Raw genomic sequence first — 21,245 nt, 5'->3', positions numbered from 1 at the left:
TTGCTAACCCTATGGCTGTAATCTTACACTCATGAACAAAACAAAGGTGCTTTCAAGTTACAGGTCCATGTTATTTTCTTGACCGGGGAAGAAAAGATAACAGAGCAATGGAGAAGACAATGTGAGCATTGTACGTGAGCAAAATCTTTTCTTTCTTTCTTTTTTTTTTTTTTCCCCCGAGGCAGGGTTACTCTGTGTAGCCCTGGCTGTCCTGGAACTCACTCTGTAGACCAGGCTGGCCTCGAACTCAGAAATCCTCCTGCCTCTGCCTCCCAAGTGCTGGGATTAAAGGTGTGCTACGCCACCACCACTAGGCTGAGCAAAATCTTTTAAAATGTAGATGTGGGTTGGTACCTCTGGAGAAGCCCTTGCCTACTCCTACTCCTACGTGTGAGTGTACTCTCTTCTTCCTGAAAACTCTCTTGTTAACATGTGCTAAATAAGTTAAAATCTCTGTAAACACCCCAGGCTCCTCTTCACTTCAAAGAAAAATCAGCTGCTTGGAGGTGCTGAGATCTAAGGGGAATGTTGGGAAAGTATCAGTGTTATGTTTTCAAGGCATGGCCACGCTGCACTCTAAAGAGGACCTGGTCACTTTGGCATTTAGAAAATCATTCCCTACACAGTATGTGGGGAGACTGCCACGATACTCGAAAAAGAAAAGACAACAGAATTTAGCCAGCCATCTGTCTAGGTTCTCAAATCTCACATGCTCACCACATGACATGCAAGCACTTGCAGCTCATCCTGTGGTTGCTGCCTTGGGACTGGAGCAACAGCAGCATACCTGTACAAGAGGGGCCAAGAGAAGCTACACGCAGCTTCTCCTCCATGCATTACCTCAACAAACCCCGTGGTTACCTCTTCTTACACATGCCCTGAATAGCCTTCTTCTTACTACACCAGTTCTGCTTGCCTTCAGGAACTCATATCCTTAGCACCCTTCACCTAGATTACTGCCAAAGCCTCTTAGACGGTCTCCCGGCTCGGCTCTAATCCTCTCCACATCTGCCCCCCAGTCACCTACATTCTGTGCCTGTCACTTGTTGAAAGGTAATGCCATGCTCATAAAGCCCCAGTGTAAACATGAAACTGGCTCTCTCACCATAAAGAACAACGCCTTACGCTCACTGGCAGGATACCCTGCCACTGTGGGGAACTTTGTCCCCAGTGTGGCCACAGTGCTTCAAACACAGCTGTGCCTCTGCAGTCCTGCTGAGGAAGACTGTTTCCCAGCTGGGACCTCAAACCACACTGCTGCTGACCTGCAGCAAGGAGTTGAATGACTGCGGAATATCTTGACTTTTAGGTGATTTCTCTTCTCCTAACCAGTGAGTGTTCTGAGGACAGGGATGACATTACTCTCTGTGAGACCACCGTTTCACATATGTCAGGGACACAGGAAGAATTCAACAACAGTCTGTTGAATTTCACTGGGAAGACTCAATACTTTAAAACTTCTTGGATTCAGTCTGGTTTGCTCATCCAGATGCCTATAGGGGCAAATGTCACTTAATCATTAATTTCTATCACCAGGCATATGATAATACATATTCAGTGACTGATATTATCGATCCAGAACAGTATACTCAGGGATTATATTTCAGTTCATTTTCAAGGGGAGCTCTTGCGAGAAGGAATCAGGTACACCTTAGCTTGCGGCCATTCAATCCTCGGGAGAACAAAGGGAAGGCTTACCCTGTGCAGTGACCAAGAAGCCACAGCCACAGTCAATATCATAAAAACTACTTCCTGCACTCCAGGCTACAGCACACCCTCAGACTACACACATCCTTTCTAGGGCCTCCCCAGGGGGCCTGGCCTGACCTGGGCTCTGCTGCTCCAGAAGCTCAGCAGATGCCAGCGTAGCAGAGTTCCTGTGCTGTTGGCTGGGCTGCTGCCTTGATCCTCTGTTCTGAATCCAGTCTGACTTCTGTGACTTACTCTGTCCAGCACGAGCAGTACTGTGCAGTCAGCACGAGCAGTACTGTGCAGTAGAGGGCCGAGTCCTTGACAAGTCCGGCAGCTTTTGCTGTTACGGTCCTGGAGCTGTCAGTCTGGGAAAGTCTAGGCTATCCCACAGGAAGAGCAGGCTCAAGGAAAACCAAGGTCCCGGACTTGTGACTGAGGCATACACTTTCAATCTGAGTGGCTGTGTGGGTAACCTCAGCCAACACCAAAATACCCCAAATACCCATAGAATAAAGAGAGGTGATAGTTTTTGGATTAAGGTGCTCATTACGGGGGATTTTAAACAGAAATAGGCAACTAATCGCTGATATATAATTCCCCATTGCTCTGGCCTGACTATGACATTTAGAAAGAGAAACCAAGGCACAGAAATACAGTCACTTTGTAGATATATACACCAAGTTAATGACTGGAGATTTTAGCACACCTACCTGGCTAAGCTTTGCTTCCTGAGATGTCCCAAATCAGTAACACACAAAAGGCTGCAACTCCTTAAACCATGAACTGTCCTAGCTTTCCAAGGCTAAGGATTTTGCAGCACATTTCTGCTTGAACCCTAAGCCCATTCCCTTTCTCCTCTGAATTTCCTGACAGTTCATGCACATTTCTGTGTCAAGTCTTGGCAAGAGTTTTTACTTCTGTTAGTATACCACTCAGATTAGCAGAATTCCCCTTGGGTGGTGGCAGAATCAAGTTGCTAGCAACAGGCAATCACTCGTAAGCTTTCTTCCTCTGTAGATGCCTGGCCCATTTAGTTACACACTGCAAATCAAAACCTGCCACAACAGAATCAAGAGAAATGCTGACACTCCAATCCTCTGGTACAGGACAGAGGAAAGTGACAGTACATATGGGATTATTAGAAAATATAAGTCTAAAAATATCTAAAGAAGTTGGAGGTCTATATGATACAAGGATGGTTCAACAAGGGCAGCTATTAAAGTTGTTGGTAGGTACAGTGAGAAAGTGGGACCATTCATTTTTTTTATGGATGTGTGAAATTTTATATACTTAGAATTTAAAACTTAAAAGATATCCTAACTACAAAAGTTTTACAATAGACAGGCAATCAGCTCATGTCTGAACAGAAGATCTATTATCAAATAATATAACTTCAGCAAATGCATTAATATAGTGTATATATTAATATATATGAATGGCTTTTCAAGACAGGGTTTCTCTGTGTAGCCCTGGCTGTCCTGGAACTTACTCTATAGACCAGGCTGGTCTTGAACTCAGAACTGTGTCTTTCTCCTCAGTGTTGAGATTATAGGTATATGTCACCATACTCAACAATGATTTATGTATTTGTCGGAAATGTTTTAAACAAGAAGATTCTAAAGCTCCAAAATGAATGATAACAATCAAAGGATGCTCCAGGCACAGGGGTGTCAGGCACAGGGTTGTCAGGCACAGGGGTGTCAGCAGGGTCTCCAGGGCCCTTAAAAAACCTGGCTGGGCGGGGACTGTGAGGCTAATAATGAACTTCTGATATATTCCACTGTGTTTCTCTCGGATTTACGTGGATATTTCTGACCATCTCCCAAAGCTTCTGACATGTTGTGCATAGCTCCAGGTTACAAATGATTTTTCAAAAAAAGGGCATAATTTTGAGTTGAATTTTGAGAAACTTGTGTGAAATAGTTTGTCTTTAAAACCAAGGCAGTGGGGTTGGGGATTTAGTTCAGTGGTAGAGCACTTGCCTAGCAAGCAGAAGGCCCTGGGTTCTATCCTCAGCTATGGAAAAAACAAACAAACAAACAAACCTAAATACATAAATAAATAAACAAATACATAAAATAAAACTAGGGCAGTATATATGCGACCCCAATGAGTACAGGTCCCTAGGGAGTTGAAACATCACTCCAAAAGGTGCATTAGGAGCAGGCAGGCCTCAGCACCTTCCACAGCTCCAACCCAGACCCCATCAGTGTTTGTACCTCTTACCTATCAAGAACCCACAGTCTAACAGTTCTGTCCCTCGAGGCAGAGGCTAATAGGTTTCCTTGTGGCGAGAACTGCAGGCTGGTTACAACATCCTTGTGGCCCACGTATCTGTAAGCTCTAGCGTGTGGCTTCAAACTCCATAGCATGAGAAAGGTGTCCCATGAAGCAGTAGCTGTCAGGAAAGAGGAGAAGAGGCCGGTGTTGAGATACATGCACGCCTTATCAATAACAAGAAGACACAGAACTTGGGGGTTGTGGGGCTGGCCAGGTAATGACAGAAATATTTTATTATTTAAAAATATTTAAATTTTATTATGGGTCTTCTAAGTTGGTAGTGCCCTGCTACCCAGCAGGGTACTAGCTGTAGTGTCTCAGGCGAGCTCAGGGGCTGTGCCCTACAAGAAGGAGCACACTGGAGCAAAGTGCATTAGTCACCCTCCCTCAGTGTTACAGAGGGACAGATGAGGTACTTAAAAAAAACTATGTGGATATGAGCTCACACGGAAGTCATATCTTAAATAACACTACTACACCCTTAGCCCAATCCCACCTGTTAATATTTTGTCTGTCTGTCTTTGGTTCTCTTTGTACATGAACACATGTGTATGCAGAGACATTTTTTTTCTTGAACCATTTGAAGATGTGTTGTATAGATCACAGCATCCTCATTCCTAAAAGTTTCTGTGTGCTTGAGCTAAGAGTGCGGCTTCTCTCCCAGTCACAGGATGGGTAAGCTTAGGACACTATCACCCACCGAGACACCCTACCTTTGTCAACTGAACCAGAAACGCTTTAAAGCTCGGTGAAATGACCTTAAAAATCTGTTTCTGCTCTGTAACTTTATGATACTTGATGATTAATCAAAAGAACTGTGTCAGAGGTTAGCTTAAAAATCGTTAAGTGGAGGAAATATGAATGTGATCAACAGTGGAAATAAATTCCTTGACAAAGGTGGATTTAACTCATGCCTACAAAACAAGTTCCGTTATACACACATCCCAGAACAGGCCCAACAACAAGGCCTCGCAGGGCCAAGAGGGCAAGGCAAGACAAACACACACGCCTTAGTCTAAATGCAGTATGAAACTGCACTTGGGTTTGGAAAAGAGGGTATTTCATGATCTGTGAGAGGAAAATTGCCACTGTCATGGGAGAAGAGATTTCCTTTTTCACATGAATCCATTCTGTATGTATTACAGATAAAATGTCATGGTAAGCTTTGAGAGAACCTAGAGTAGCTTTCTGACCGAGGGAGGCTAAGTTTGCATAAACAACATATATAAACTATTCAGCATAAAGAGAATGACATTTTGTGCTGCAGTTAAATGAAAAAAAGTTTGTTCCTTAAAAAAAAAAATCCATCGCTGTAAGCAGTGTGTGGCAGCACAGGCCTTTAAATCCCAGTGCTCGGAGGAAGAAGCAGGCCATCTTCATGAGTTCGAGGACAGCCTGCCCTACATAGTTTCAGGCTTGTCAAGGCTGTATATTTCAACAGGCTTCAACCCCTGTTGAAGAAAGAAGGAAAGAAAGGAAGGAATGAAGAAAGGAAGGAAGAAAAGAGAGAGAACCCCAAAATAAAACAAAAACCCTACCTTGCTGAGCATGGTTGATCATGTCTGCAATCCCAGCACTCAAGAGTTGGAAGCAAAAAGAGCATACATGACTTAGAGTCTAGCCTGGGCTACAAAGAGTACATTACAGGTCAGACTGAGCTACAAAGGAAGTCTCTCTCTCTCTCTCTCTCTCTCTCTCTCTCTCTCTCTCACACACACACACACACACACACACACACACACTACACACTACACACACACTACACACACACTACACACACATACTACACACACACACACACACACACACACCCTTATCCAAACGTTCACATTGAATGAGACACTGAGTCGGTCGGTCCCTGAGAACATGCACGGAGCAGAACTCTCCCATCATGCCGGCTGGTATCAGAAGTGGAATATACACCTATCCTTTAACTCAGCAGCTACACTCCAAGTTGTACATCAAACAGAACTATGTACATTTCACGAATAACATGTCAGTGTTTGTAGCAGTACTGTTCAAAGTACTCCAAACTAGAAACTCATTACCCATCACACAAAGTAGATACGGTCATGCAGTAGTCCTTGCATAACTAAGTCTCACTTATATAATGCCTAAGAAGCAAATTAGGAAGGAAGTTATGAACTTATGAAAACAGATTATATAGATGACAGGGAAACAGCAAAGTTTGCTTAAATAGGCATTAAGTTTATCCAACATAAACAGAGTGACTTGAAGAATGCTGCAAGAAACTTCAGCTAAGTCCATATAGTCACGGTTTGGTCAGTGGTATTATTAGGTGGTAGTGGATCTTTAAGAGGTGGGTCCCGGTAGCAGGGGTTAGGTTAAGGGGGAAGACTTTGAAGGGGTATTAGGACACCAGATCTTCCTGCCTGTTTCCCAGTCACCAAGAGGGGAGCAAGTTCCTTTGCTGCTGTGACATATCACATTAGTACAGGCCCCAAAGTGACAGAGGTGACTCGGGCACCAACAGAAACCTCCACAGCTGGAAGGCGAAACACTTTTCCTCCTTGAATTACTAATCTCAAGTAACTCGAAGCTGACAGTGACTTCCTGGTGGTGAAGCTTTCTGCCTCTAGGGTTACTTCAACAGGTATATCTCACAGAAAACAGGGAGGAAGCATAAGAAAGAAACCGACTCCAAGGTCACCATTATGCAGTCTGGATGGGACGGTGATCTTAAAAGGTCTGAGGCTGTGGAAATTGGAGGGGTAGAAACTATGGGGTTTGTTAGTGGATTTGATGAAAAGAAGAAGGATCCTGGGACCACGAGCCCAGGAAAACCCAAAGGCTACTTAATGAGACAAGAAAGACCAGGATAAAAGGGGCCTAGGGCAGTGGTTCTCACCCTTCCTAACACTGCGACCCTTTAATTTGGTTCCACATGTTGTGATGACCCAATGATAAAGTCATTTTTGTTGCTATATCATAACTGTCATTTTGCTACTGTTATGAATCATAATGTAAATTTTTGGGGGAGATAGGTTTGCCAACCAGGTTGTACCTCACAGGTTGAGGACCACTGGTCTAGAGACAGGATGGGGTGGGAACGAAAAGTTTGTCCAGATGCAGTAGACTGGAGAAGCTAATGAGCTATAAGTGCAAGTGTCAAGTAGAGAGTATGTACCTGCCTAGAGACCAGGAAGATGTTTTAACTTCAGTCAGACGGCTAGAAGATTAGACTAGACAATCAGATTTAAGTGACGTCTACCATGTATGATATGCCAGCAACAAAGATGCTTCAGTCACAAGTGTAGCTTGGTATACTTCACGTTTTCTCTTACATTTTAGGAAAACAAAACATAAAAGCTACTAACTTTTTTTTTTTTAAATAGGGCTGGAGAGATGATTCAGTCATCAAGAGCACTGGATGTTCCTCTAGAGGACCTGGGTTCACTTCCCAGCACCCACAGACAGCTCCCAACTGTCTATAAACCCAGCTCCAGGGGATTCCACACTTTCACGATGCATATAGGCAGGCAAAACACCAGTGCCAATACAATAATAAATAATAAATTATTTAAAACAGAAAAGAAAGCAAAGCATGGTGGTGCACACCTTTTCCCCCAGCACTACAGAGGCAGAAGTAAGCAGATCTCTGGGAGTTCGAGGCCAGCCTGGTCTACATGGCAAGTTCCAGGATAGCTAGGACTGTTATACAGAGAAACCTTGTCTTGAAAAAGCAAACAAACAAAGAACAACAAAGAGCAAGACTATTCATACTAATACTTATACCAACATCGAATCTCTCTCCTAAATTCCCTCCTTCCTTTGTTCTATCCCTAGCCCTCACCCTCCAGGGTCTCAGGTAGCCCAAGCTGGCCACAAGTTTGCCATGAGCCAATGATGGTCTTCAGTTCCCGAGCCTCCTGCTTCCCAGTTGTTCTAAAGTGTTGGGATTACGGATGTGTGCAATCTCGCCAAGCCCTTAATTTTCTTTCTTAATTAAGAACTGTTCTAGTAAACTCCAGCACCATTATAAAAATAGTTTGCAAATATGAATATCACTGTAACCCTAGAATTAGCTTTCATACACTTCTAGGGAACCACACCCTATGTAAACAGTGCCACATCACTTAAGATGTCAGAGCTTACAGCATTCACCATTTGACTGCTCTATTTTAAGATAAAATGTCCAAGGAAGGATGCTAAGGCAAATGTTAGCTAGTAAATATACTAATCTAATCTAAGAAAAACTTATACACACACACACACACACACACACACACACACACACACACACACACACACAAATACATTATCAAAATGCCATCCATTGTTTGAAAAGTCTTTATTAGGACATTGTGATGGTTTGTATATGCTTGGCCCAGAGAGTGTCACTATTAAGAGGTGTGGCCTTGTTGGCGTAGGTGTGTCACTGTGGCCCTGGGCTTAAGACCCTCATCTAGCTCTCTGGAAGTGAGTCTTCCACTAGCAGCCTTCCAATGAAGATATAGAACTCTCAGTTATGCCTACACTATGCCTGTCTAGATGCTGCTGTGCTCCCACCTTGATGATAATGGACTAGACCTCTGAACTTGTGTATAAGCCAGCCCCAATTAAATGTTGTCCTTATAAGAGTTGCCTTGGTTGATGATGTAAAACCCTAACTAAGACAGGCATAGATGAACAAAGTCTTGTTTTCCCAGTTAGGTTTCTCTGTTGCTGTCATAAAACAGTAACCAAGAACAACTTAGGAGAGGAACAAGTTTATTTCATCTTACAACTCCCAGGTCACAGTTGACCACTGAGGGAAGTCAGGGCAGGAACTCAATGCAGGGACCTGGAGCACAAACTGAAGCAGAGACCATGAAGGAGGGCCGCTTAGTGGCTTGCTTTCAACAGTTTGCTCAGCTTGATCCTTATTGTAGCCAAGACCACCTACTCAGGGGTGGCACAGACCACACACCCTCCCATATGAACCACCAAGCAAAAAAAAAAAAAAAAAAAATGCCCCATAGCAATACGGACAGGCCAACCTGATGGAGACAAATCTCCAACTGAGCCTCTCTCTTCCCAGGTGACTCTAGACTGTGTCAAGCATTGCTGTCTCCAGCCCTGCTGTCTTTGGGGATAAGATCACAGACCTACTGGGAAGTGTGTTTCTTCATAATAACTGGAGGGTCAGCAGGGGCTGTTGTTGCTTTTGTGTACTTGGTTTGTCACCCGAAGCCACAGTATCATTGACTGGTCAACCTGTGTTCTCCTCATCATACAGTTGACAAAAACTTACAGGGTTATCTGTCACAAGTACTGCTTTCTAGAGCTAGGTGTATAGCGGCATACTCTTGTAATCTTTCAGCATGTGGGGCTGAGGGAGGGGGACTGGGAACACAAAGCCAGCCAGAGCTACATCACAAGATCCTGTCTCAGAAAGCCAAAGCTGAAACAAAACACAATATTACTTTCTAAAACTAGATGGCATTTTCTTCTGTTTTAGCAGGGCCCTAACATTCTCTCATGTGTCCTTTCAGTTGGTAAAATCAGGAGCTGATACAGAACCTGAATGCTAAGAAGAAACTTCCCTCTCCTTGGACAGGACAACAACCGGGAGTGGGAATTCTGTGCGCTCGTGGACATCGTGTGTTGTTCTCATGCACACTGTATGTGAGGGACGGCAAGCATTCACTCTTCTGCCGTGGGAGCTTTTGTTAATATATAGAAATACGCTGTCCCCTTTCCTGGTCTTGGCACATCTGAATGTTGATAATTCCAAGCCTACGAAAAGATTCTAAGCCTGTGCAAAAGACCATTAATGATTTCTAATCAAGTTAGAACTTAGTCACTCATGACTAAGAGCTCTGTCCCTACTGAAACTTACACTACAGTTTAGTCCCCAGGTAGCAGTGTTCATCAGTGGTGGGGCTTTAAGAAGTACTTGGAGTCCCGTAAATTCTGCCCTCCAAAGAGATTAACCTGCTCTGTTACCTAGGAAGTGACACCACACACAGACACTGTTTTGAGGCTGTGCTCAGTAAGTTCTCAGGACCCCAGCCTGTCCTACTCCACATCTGGAACTGCTCAGCCAGTGCACCCACAGCTGCTGCTGTCCTACTTCTCTGCTGTCCTTGAGGGAGGGTGTGGCTAGGAAAAAAGCCAAGGTGTGGGGCTCACCTTGTGTGCCGCTCAGTCTACAGAGCCTAGGGTTTTACACTCCGGCTCAGTGTCTGAAAAGGGCACACTGTGTGCTGAAATTACCCTATTCAGGTTGACTGCACACGTGTTGCTTTCATAAACACATCATTCTGATAAATCTGTAACAGTTATTGCTGGGTGGAAGTCAGAGGACAGATTCTAGATTCTTCTAAAGAGGTCCACATCCATATATGTCTTTAACATCATCACTACCACCACCACCGCCAATACCACCACCATCGTGTGTGTATGTGTGTGTAAGAGAGGGAGGGAGAGAGAGAGAAACAGAGGGAGACACAGACAGACAGACACTTATATCATAGGACGAGTGTGGAGGACAGAGGATGACTCTGGAGTCAGTTCTCTCCTTCCATCATTATGTGGGTCGTGGGACTCGAACTCAGGTTGTCAGGCTTACATGACAGGCGCCTCTGCTTGCTGTGTCATCTTACTTAACCCATGACCCATGTCTATCTTTATACATTGAATTATATGGTCTCTCAGGTCTTTTCATTCTACAGTCAAGAGGAGCCAGCTAATTCAAATCACCTTCAGATTGAAAGCCCTGACTTTTGCACAATTACTTCAGAAGCCCTTCTGCAGTTTCTGCTTCAGCTCTTTGCTAGCACAAGTCCGCAGGCCCACACTCAGAACTGCTCCTGCAGTTTAGCATCTCAGTGGCCTTTGGGCCACAGCAGAGAGCAGCAGATTGCCTTCCTTAGGGAAAAATAAACACGGAAATGATAAGGCTTTCTCTGTCAATCATTAAAAAAGTACAATGTAATCCTCGGGTACACACATTGATAAACCCAAATGGACGAGGGCTGGCCTGTAGAATCACAGTACTCTAACTGCAACTATAAATGTAAATAGTTTAATATGTTCAGAGTCTGTTTGTACTACCCAAGCACTGAACCACACTTTCATTAAGTAATGGCCCTGACTGAAATGCTCTCTGTCCTGGAGGAGGAAAAACAAACTCAAAAGTTCTGTGTGTAAAGGGTCTGCGGGTGCTGTAAAACAAAAACCAAAACTTTAGGAAAGACAACCTGGAGAGGGAGGGAGGGAGGGATGGGGGAAGGAGGGAGGAGGGGAGGGAAGAAGGAGGAGGAGGAGAAGAGGAGGAGGAGGAGGAAGAGGAAAGAGACAGACAGACAGACAGATAGACAGACAGGCGCTGGAAGGAGGGAGGACGGGAGGAAAGAAGGAGGAGGAGAAGAGGAGGAGGAGGAGGAGGGAAGAGACAGACAGACAGACAGACAGACAGGCGCTGGAGAAAGGGAGGATACAAACACACACGTTCCTCCGTGCTCCTTGCTTGGCTTCCTCCAGGTATGAGCAGAAGCTAAGCCTTATGTCTCTGCGCTCATCAATCATGGAGTAAACTTACACTCCCATGGTGCTTTGCATATCTGCTTAGCTAAAGGTCCTGCACAAGGTTTTAGCTCCTTCCTCAATGTGACCTGAGAAGCATGGACTCGTGATCTCCTTTACAGATGAGGCCTCCTTAACCATTCCAACTTCATGGCTGCCTGGGGACACCAAGTCTCCTGAAAGCCTTTTTCCGTTCACAGTTTACCCTTTTTGGATCATGGCTGACTCTCTGTTCCAACTCCTATCCCAATTAGTTTATTCAAAAGGACTACCTAAGGGTGGTGAGCTGGCATGCCCAATACAGTGTACTTTGCCTCGGAAAGATGAGGGCCTAGGTTCACCAACCCCCAGAAGCCACATTTAAAAAACAAAACAAACCAACCAACCAAACCAGGCATACTGACCAAGTCAATGCGCTTCCTGTTCAGTGAAAGATCCTATCTCAAAAAATAAAGGTAAAACAGAATGAGAAAAGACACCTGACATCAACCTCTGGCCGCACATACATGTACCCACATAACCAAACTGGTAAGTGCATACGCCACACACACACTGCACATCACATAGACAAAACCAAACAAGGTAGAAATGGCCCCTGAGGCTGTCTGCAGTCCTCTGGCCTCCACAAATAGGTGTGCATAGGTGTGCTTCCACACCCCCCCAGTATCTGCCCTATTAACATATGAGGTGGGGGAGGGGTTCTGTTATTGTCGTAAAAGGCCAAATTGCTAAGTGAGGCATTCAAGTGGAGAATCAGACAAAAAAAAAAAAAATCACATACACATAGGGAAAATGTAATTAAAATTTGTTTCCTTTTATCTTAAATATTCTCTTCTTATACACTATATTCTGATGACAGTTTCCCTTCCCTCTATTTCTTTCAAATCTTCCCCACTTCCCTGCTGGATCCACGCCCTTTAAATACATTTTTTAAATCCCTTTGCGACTGTGTTGAGGGGGATGGCTAACGATTGCATGCAGCTTTGCTGTCCAGAGATCTGTGTAAACTGGGTGGTTATGGGTTTATAGTGTGTGGGATGGTGTGCGTCTGGCTCAAATATTATCTCAGAAATCCCAGGATGGCTGGATTTTTGCCTGGAGAACGAACAGGGAGAGTGTGGGAGAGATGTGTTGCAGGCTGCACAGTGAGACCCATTTGTGAGGAGCCTCAGTGGCGCAGGTGATGGAGGGGGTTGCTCCTGACAAGGTCCAGCGTGTGACCATAGTGAGCTACTTAAGCGGCAGGGGAAAGGAACGGGCCCTTCCCTCACTCTGAACTTTCACCACCTGTTTGCCCCGCTCACCCCTCCCTTCAGCATGTACCGCCCCATAGACGGTGCCTTCTGAGTTATCTTCCACGATGTGACTCTTGCAGGCTTTCCGATTCTTTGCCTATCTCTTTTGATCTAATCCCAGCGCTAGGAAGGACCCAGGCATAGGCCATCTGCTTCCATTCTCCTGCTTCTTCCCATGACTACATCCCTTCCTTTATCTCCTAGCACTCAGCAAGTCTAGTTCACGCTCCTCCTGCACACCCGTCCTGCGCACCGACCCTCTGACCCTCTTCTGAGGGTCCTACAGCAGCTCTAAAGAGCTTTCCTATCTGCTTTGTTTTCATACAGTAGCCATAAGATAAGTTTGCAGCATAAATCAGATCTGATCGTAAAAGCCCTCTGAGTCCCCAAGCCCTCTTCCGTTTCCTGTGGCTGCCATAACAAAGTACCACTAACTCAGACCGTTAAGACAACAGCAGTTGATTCTCCGCAGTTCTGGAGGCCAGAGGTCAAGGTGTGGACAGAAAAAAAAAAAAAAAAATCCAGTCCCTTCCAAAGACTCTGGAGAGCTCCATACCCTCTTTCTCTGTGCATCTTCTGTGACTGCCTCCTGCAGTCTGCCTCTGGCTCCCTATAGCTTGGCCTCTCTTTGTTTGTTTTGGGTTTTTTTGTTGTTGTTGTTCTGTTTTGTTTTTGTTTTTGACTTGTTTGGATTGGGGATTGGGTATCTCTAAGTAGTCCACAGGAATCTAAACTCTCGATGATCCCACCTCGGTCTCCTTAATGCTTCCCTATGATTACAGGCGTGTGCCACGTTGCCTGGCTGATAACTGTTTTGGTTTGGTTTTTTTTGAGCCTGCATTTCACTGTTTCCCAGGTAGGCCCCATGCTCAGCCTTTTAATGCTACATTACAGGCGTGAGCTACTGGGTGTTCTTCTAAGAGTACTTGTAACAGAATTTACCACTGAGATGATCAAACCTCAAGGCCATAAATTATAACCACAAAACGCTTTTTGCCTAAATAAAGACACATTGTAGGGACGAGGGGACATAGGACACACAGGGACAAAAACAGCAAATCTTCTGTAGGGCCACCAGCAGCTGCTTGTAGACTGAGTCCTAGCTAAGGTGAGCTCTGGCTGCCTGTTCCACGAGCTCACCTATCTCCCTTCGAGTCCCAGGCTCTAGCCTCTCTGGGCATTGTCCTACCTCTCTCCTTAAGACAAGGTCTTTCCCACCCCTGGTCTTTTCCTACACAGCCTCCATTCTGCTGTCTCCATAGTTGACTCCTGCGTTGGGACCTTGCTTCCTTTATCTTGTACTCCGTTTTGATTGCCGCCTGCAATCTGTTCCTTCTCCTCAGCGCTGACTGTTCTGTCATAGTTGACAGGCACACAAGGATTTGTGGGTTTCCTTCGCATATTTGTCTTTCCTACTGGACTATGAACTCCTCATATCATTTTAGAAACACATCTGTTTTGTTCTCTTGTACACATGCATCTCTAGCACACCTGTCCCACCTCGCACACGGAAGCATGAACTAAAGGATTATTAAACCAACAGTCCCTCCCTTCCCCGTTTTGAATAGGTTAGAGAACTGCAAACAAATGACTTCAAACCCTGAGCAGACGGTCTGGGACACCTCTTAGCTATTTGTGCCCCACCTAGCCTGGGCAAGTCATAAAACTGAGCAGAAGGGAAAAGATGTACCTGATTATTATTAGCAAATAATAAGGATCTTTCTGCCAGGGGTACAGCTATGTGACCAAGGCACTCACCCCTTCTTTTGCACTCTCTGTCTTCTAGCCAAAGGGCTGGACAGTAGGTCCTCAGAATTTCCAGGAAATAATGATATAAACTGACTCCCCCACCCCCTTGACATAATACTGAGCTGCAGAATTAATGTATGCATTACAAAAATCTCTCTTTTGGGATGCCTGGGATTTCCCAGGCTCTAACCTCCCTCTCCAAAGCCCTGACAACCATGAAAAAATACCCTGTGTACAATTTGTCCACTCTTCCCTTTATATTCATGGAATGGAAACACGGAGATACAACCTGACTAACAAACTTAAAAGTTGCTTAGAGAGGGAGCACCGGCATTTACAGAAACTCTTTGTGTATAATAACAAGAGAAGTACTTAAAATATTAATACTTATCCTTGAATGGGGCCCCAATATATCTGATGCAAGCAGGGTACACAGAATAAACATCTTCAGGACAACACATCTCACTGGAGAGAGGCAAGGATACAAGGAATTTGTTAAGAGGTGGAACAAGAGAATCAGAGTTCAAGGTCACCCTTAGTTGCAGAGCAAGTCTGAAGGCATCTGGGGCTCATGGGACCCTGTCTCAGATTAAAGAAAAACCACTCATGCTACCTGTGGAAAGGAACTGCACTTATATTAAGGGGTGCGGCTGCATGGTTTAGGGGTCAAATGTTTTCTATTCAGCCCAAGATTTTGAAAGGAGGAGTGCCCATATGCTCAGGGACCCACTGTTTCCTTGAATAGTGGACAAAATGGGCTCCAGAGATTCTTATCGCTTCCAGTTTGTTCGTAATTCATAATAGCACTAACACCACTTCCTTCTGGGCTGATGGTCAGGCAGGAAGCCCGACTTATACCCTGCCTGAAGTTTCAGTTAAGTAAAACTATCACAGTTATAGAACTATCACACACACCCCCCATTAATGTGTACATAGAAACATTAATGCCATAGACTAAAATCATCAGAATCGGTTTGCAAAAATAATTAGGCATACATTTTATTGCATGTCTTCACCAGTATTACAGACACCATTAACACAAAGAAACAGTCACTGCTCAAAAGACAGAAATCTGGACCTCAGCTTTGTGCCCACTCAGAAATCTTGTTAAAACAGCAATTCCAAAAGACAAGTCAAATCTAAATTCTATTCATTAAAACCGAGACGATTAAAATAACTGAGTATACAGCTTAAAAACAAATCCTTTGCCTGGAATATTTCAATCCGCTAACATCAGTGCACATGCAAGAGCCTACTATTTACTGGCTGAATAACCACAGTTTCCCTTCCAAACAAGGCGTTACGGTTAAAGAGACCCTTCTGATGACTCTGTTACCATTTCACAAATAAAAACAAGTGCTAAGATGCTCATGGAGCCAATCTATTCACAGGACTGATGAAGTAAACAATAGAATGGGAAACTCCTTGCTCATCAAACATTTTTCTAACATCTAAACATGTAAATTCTATAGCAAAATGGAGAACTTAGGTGGCTGGCCAAAAACTGGAAATAAGTGAAAGCGTCTCTTGCATGTTTCACTATGGTGCGCGTTTGGAATGAAATTGGACCATGTCTGCATATAAAAACACAACTCCAGTTTACTTCATTATGTATAGTATTCTGAGTTATATTCTTCTGAATTACGGACAGAAATAAACTACCAGCCTAAAAAGGACCGAGGGGCCATAACCACCTATAGAGAGACAGGTAACACAGGAGGAAAGACTCTAGTCTCAAAAGCCTCTTCTCTCTTTTGCTAGGGGCACAGAGATACTAAGTAAAAGTATTTTCAATAGTCCCTTCTAAATTGCATCCATTTAATTCTCTCATGCGACACAGGGCTAGCCAGAACAAACAGCAAAAAGGTGGGGCAAGGTGAGAATGTATGTTGGGGAATTTCCTCCTGAATGAGCATTTATGTATATTTCCCTTAAATAAACCCAGGGCCAACCATTGCTCATGGAATCTCTAGCCAGGTGGTCCATAAACTGTAAGGATGCTGGGTGACTTACAAAAAAGTAGTAAGAGATTTTCATTCTAAGAATCAGTGAGAAACAAAACAGCCACAAGAACACACAACCCTTCATGCTTTCAAATGCTCACCCTAAACAAGCTACCGAAATTCAGAGTTTTCCCCCTCTCCATCCTGACAAGTGAACACTGAAAACAACTTTCTTATGAATTCCTGTGGGCTGGTTCTCTATGGAGCATGCATTTTCAAATCAAAGTCAAAAACCTGAGACTCACTCCCAAAATTTGGGCTGTGCTGTCTGGATAAAATGTTAGTAGGGAACTAGTCAAAATATGGCAAAACGTGTCCTTCTGAAATAATTTAGTTTGGGAAATATTTATACTCTTAGTCAAAAGAATTGCTTTGAAAGTTTAAAACTTTCAAAAAAGCACAGTCAGTCCAACCGTTGTCAAAATAAAATGAGTAGAAAACTAGCTCTCATGATATCCTGGGAGAAACTCACCACTTCAGGGGAGCTCAGCTTGAGCAAATGTAAAAATCGCTTTTCCATCTCCCAGACTGAAACTGACCAGCTAGCTGCTCAGCACCACCCACGTTAAAAGGAAAGACACAGAAGTGCTTCTCCAAGTTGCACAGGGGTGAGGGGCCCAGAGGGAGGTGCAATCGACCTTTAGGGATCCTCACCAACCAACCCAGCGAGGCAGAAGAGGAAACTGAGGCCCAAGCAAGAGAAACAACCCCTTCCGCTGAGACATCTGCTCACACACGGTAAGAGCTGCCCTGGTTCCCTTCTGCCTTGTGCTTTCCAGGAGCTCCAAGGCACCAATCAACAATGACCAAGACAGACAGTTTCCCCACTGCTGTAAAGAGGAAGAAGCCTCTCCATTTCCAGGTCAGCGCCCACTCTGGGGGGAGTCGAACACTCTCTGCAGAACTGGGCCGGCCCTCTTCAGTTTCACACATTTCAGTAAAGGCATTTGGGGTTAGCTACGGGGAAGTCTCACTTGTGTTGACTTCAAACCATTAGGCATTAAGAAGAAGGGAGGCCCAGCCTTCTGAATGAGCTTCATTCTAGGACATCCATAACTAAGAAGGTGCAATCAGAAAATGCCCCATTACTCACAAACAAGTTCACGGAGAATGCAGCTTACAGAGTGGGGTGATGTGAGGTATTGAGATATGGGTCAGTTCACTCCAAGGGCTCACGGTTACAGAGAACGGAAGGTGAATGTCACACTTTCTGAGATACCTGTCTGCCAAAAAAGACCTCCAAACCTCCTGTGGTGGCACATGCCTGCAATCCCAGTACTTGAGAGGTGGAAGCAAGACTCAGGAGTTCAAGATCTATCTCAAAATAAAATAAAATAAAATAAAATAAAATAAAATAAAATAAAGAAGACCTCCAAACTTGCATTCAAGACCAGGACCCTCTTCCAATGAAACATATATCAACCCCAGGCCTTTTCCTCAAGATCAAATTTCTTCAACTTTTATTTCACCAAAGACAAGTTGGCTTTTAAAAACCTAAAATGTAATGTGCTGGCTGAAAGAATGTAATCAGAAAGTAATAGTTCTAATTACACATTCACATGTTTTGATAAAGAAAAGAAAAGAAAAGAAAAGAAAAGAAAAGAAAAGAAAAGAAAGGAAAAGAAAAGAAAAGAAAAGAAAAGAAAAGTACATGCAATATATTTACCAATCAGAATGAATCATACCCCATTTTGTCTGGACTTTTATGTTCTAAATATTAAGTCTTGCATGTAGTTTGTGGTGCTGTGGGTCAGACTCAGGGTCTTGCACATGCTAGCTAAGCATTCTACTGCTAAGCTACACCCACACTTCAGTGTTTTGTGCATCTCAGTTCACAGCAGCTTTCTTTAAGAAGTTGCAGGAGACCATATCGACAAAGCTTTAAATAAAACAACCCAAGAGCAAAGAAGGCACTTTGAGATATTGAGCAGCGGTGCTCTGTGTACGCAGCTTCAGAGTGATATCCCCAGATGAACCACGGCTTTCCAGTGTTCTTACAGACAGCTGCCAGGTGACTTCTGGTAAAATACAGTCATCCTGGGGCACGGTGACTTTCCGGAGGCTACTGTCAGCTCCCGGAGAGAAGGCGCTCTGCTGCCAGCCTATTTCTCAAACCTCCAGAGCTGGTTTTTATCAAGGGCATCACACGTTTTCATATGGACACTAGGTCGGCCCTCAGCTGTCCGGTAAGCACTAAGACACAGTCTTGTGTGAGGGTGAAAAATCGTTCCGTCTTCTTTAAAATGCCAAATGATGTTCACTGGAACAGGGAGCCCGTCTTTGGGGCAGTTTTGCATCCCTACATAATCCTTTTGTTGGGGGACCTCTGCACATAATTCAGTCACGGAATTGAATCTGATTTCTTTGTTTGAAGTATATTCAAAGAACTGATTGCCTCCTTGACCATGGCATCCAAACAACGAAAGATTTGCCCCCGTAGGGTTGTTGTCGGGAGCGTTATAATCTAAGCACTCGGAAGAGATGCCCATGCTGCGGATGGCTCCGTGCCAGCCAGGTCTATCCTCGGGGACGTGTAAATTAGAGAACACATTTTTCAAATACCAGTCGAAGCTCTTACATTTCAGCCGTTCCCTCAGTAACTTCCTTTCAGAAAGATCGCCATAGGCCTCTTTCCGAGCTGGGGGGTTTCGGTTATAGAAATGCTCTTTGTATTCATCCATCCACACTTCGGCCGCCCGCGCGGTATTCTGTAGGAAGTTGGGGCGAGCATAGGGCGCGCGCTTGGGAAACACATGGCCCACGTGCGAGCATGGGTGGATCTCCAGCTTGCCGCCACACTGCCAAACCCTGAAAGACAGCTCAAGGTTTTCGCCTCCCCAGACTTCCATGCCAGTGTCATAGGTGCCCAGGTACTGAAAATACTTCTTGCTGACAGCAAACAGTCCTCCTGCCATGGTGGGGGACCTGATGGGGTCAATTCTTGACGTCCGCCTGTCCCTTTCATGTTTGGGGACAGAATGCCACTGGAAGGTCAAACGCCAGTCAAACCCACCAATCATGGGCTCCCCGGTCTGCATGTAGAATTCGAAAGTGTTCCAGTCAATAGTGTCGATGACAGGACATACGATTGCGGTTTCATCTCTACTGATCCTCTCCAAAAGTGGTTCCAACCAACCAATGTTACACTCACAGTGACAATCCAGGAAAGTGAGGACATCCCCGGTGGCAAAAGTGGCCCCAATTAGACGGGCCCTGACCAGCCCCTCTCTCTTATTGGTTCTAATCAAGCGAACTCTCTCCAGGTTGCTGATGTAAGTTTCAAGTTGCGCCTTCAAATAAATTCTATCACTCAAGTCATCCACCAAGATGATCTCTTTTAAAAGCACAGCTGGAGAAGTTTCTAAAACACTGTGAATGGTCCGAAGCAGAGTGGACCAGGCTTCGTTATAGAAGGCGATGATAACGGAGGTGGTGGGGAGCGACCTGTAGTGGAACTTCTTGGCTTTACACTCATACATTCTTTTATCCTCTATGTGGCGGTGCAGGGAGATCCTGTCACTGAGGTAAATGTTGATGGCATATCTCTCAATGAGTTCTTCTTGCTGCTTCAGTTCCCCCTCGTTGAGCTGGAGTTTGCTTGCTCTCCCCCATTCCCCAAGAGCATGGGAATCTGCAGGGGGCTTTGTATAAAGAGGCTGAGACAAATCCTCTTCCCTTGTATCAAGGTCCGGGAGCCTCCTTGGCCCCAGCTCCCTGGCACCGCCGGTTCCTGGAGAGGCATACAAAGTGGAGACTGAGAACTCCACCAGAATATAAGCCAGTGTTAAAAGGGCCAGCAGCAGGCAGCTCTTGCCTGCCCAGGTCCACCTCACGGCCATCCGGATCCTCACGGGTCGTGTGTAGACGCGGCCACCGAGCCAGCACGCGGGGGAAGCGCCGCGGATCCTGAAGCTGGAGTTCCCGGCTCAGGTAGGGGCGAACTTCCGAGAAGGTTCCTCCTTTCATGTAGGCGCTCGGCTCCTTTCCGACACCGGAGTTTCCCAGGGGTCACTTGAGACCCCCTCGCTCCCCGGCCTCTGGTGGTGCTCAACTGGTCGGTCCCCACTTCCTCCTGCTCGTCTCAGAACTTTTCACAAACTCTCCAGCCAATACTCCACCCTCCTCGGGCCGATCACAAACCCCTCCCCTTCCCACTCACTCCTCCTGGTGGTTAGTTCACGAAAGTTGTCTGTCAGGCCGGGACCAGTCGAGTCCTTACCCAGCAAAGACCCAGGGACCCAGAGTGACCGGGTACATCCCATCGCGCCAGGCTCACTCAGGCAGGGATGGAAGAAAGGCTTTCTGCCAAGTGAGCTTTGGTTACTGTCAGAAAAGGAAAGAAGAAAGAAAGGAAAAACAAAAACAAAAACAACTTACCAATTTGTTTGCAGTTGGGGCTGAAGTCAGCGGAGGTGATGGCAGCTTTGTGACCTTTAAAAGAACGTTCCAGAATCGGATCCTCCTAGGATGGAAAGTTGTTAGGTTTGAAAGCAGGTGCAGAATTCCAGCTCTCAACATCAGACGTCAACGTTGCCTGTCCCCCGGGATCGAAGAGGAGGACCCCGCAGCATCAGCGGGCAGCGAGAGAGGCGTGGGCATTACAACCTGGCTGAGAGGCTCGGGCACTGCCCCAGCTTCCATCCGGAGGGGTCCCCACCATCGGGAGGAACCCCTAGCCCAGGCACCCGGGCGAGCC

General features: G+C 45.3%; 1 protein-coding gene across 3 annotated transcripts in view; it reads right to left on the bottom strand.

Annotated features, from left to right (window-relative positions):
- Poc1b (POC1 centriolar protein B) overlaps positions 1-21,245 on the bottom strand; it is a 99,253-nt gene that overhangs the window by 77,567 nt on the left and 441 nt on the right. For all 3 annotated transcript variants that reach the window (XM_021174527.2, XM_021174528.3, XM_085843118.1), the window contains exons 2-3: positions 20,927-21,011; positions 3,919-4,090 (exon numbers count right to left, since the gene is read on the bottom strand). In XM_021174527.2, coding sequence (XP_021030186.1) covers positions 3,919-4,090; positions 20,927-21,011 — 257 coding nt within the window. The remainder of the gene's footprint in view (positions 1-3,918; positions 4,091-20,926; positions 21,012-21,245) is intronic.

The sequence above is a fragment of the Mus caroli genome, unplaced genomic scaffold (assembly GCF_978045245.1).
Source record: "Mus caroli unplaced genomic scaffold, Mus_caroli_1 scaffold_9, whole genome shotgun sequence".
Classification (NCBI taxonomy): Eukaryota; Metazoa; Chordata; class Mammalia; order Rodentia; family Muridae; genus Mus; species Mus caroli.
Note: the sequence above shows the minus strand (reverse complement) of the source record. Positions and strands in the feature narration are given on the sequence as shown.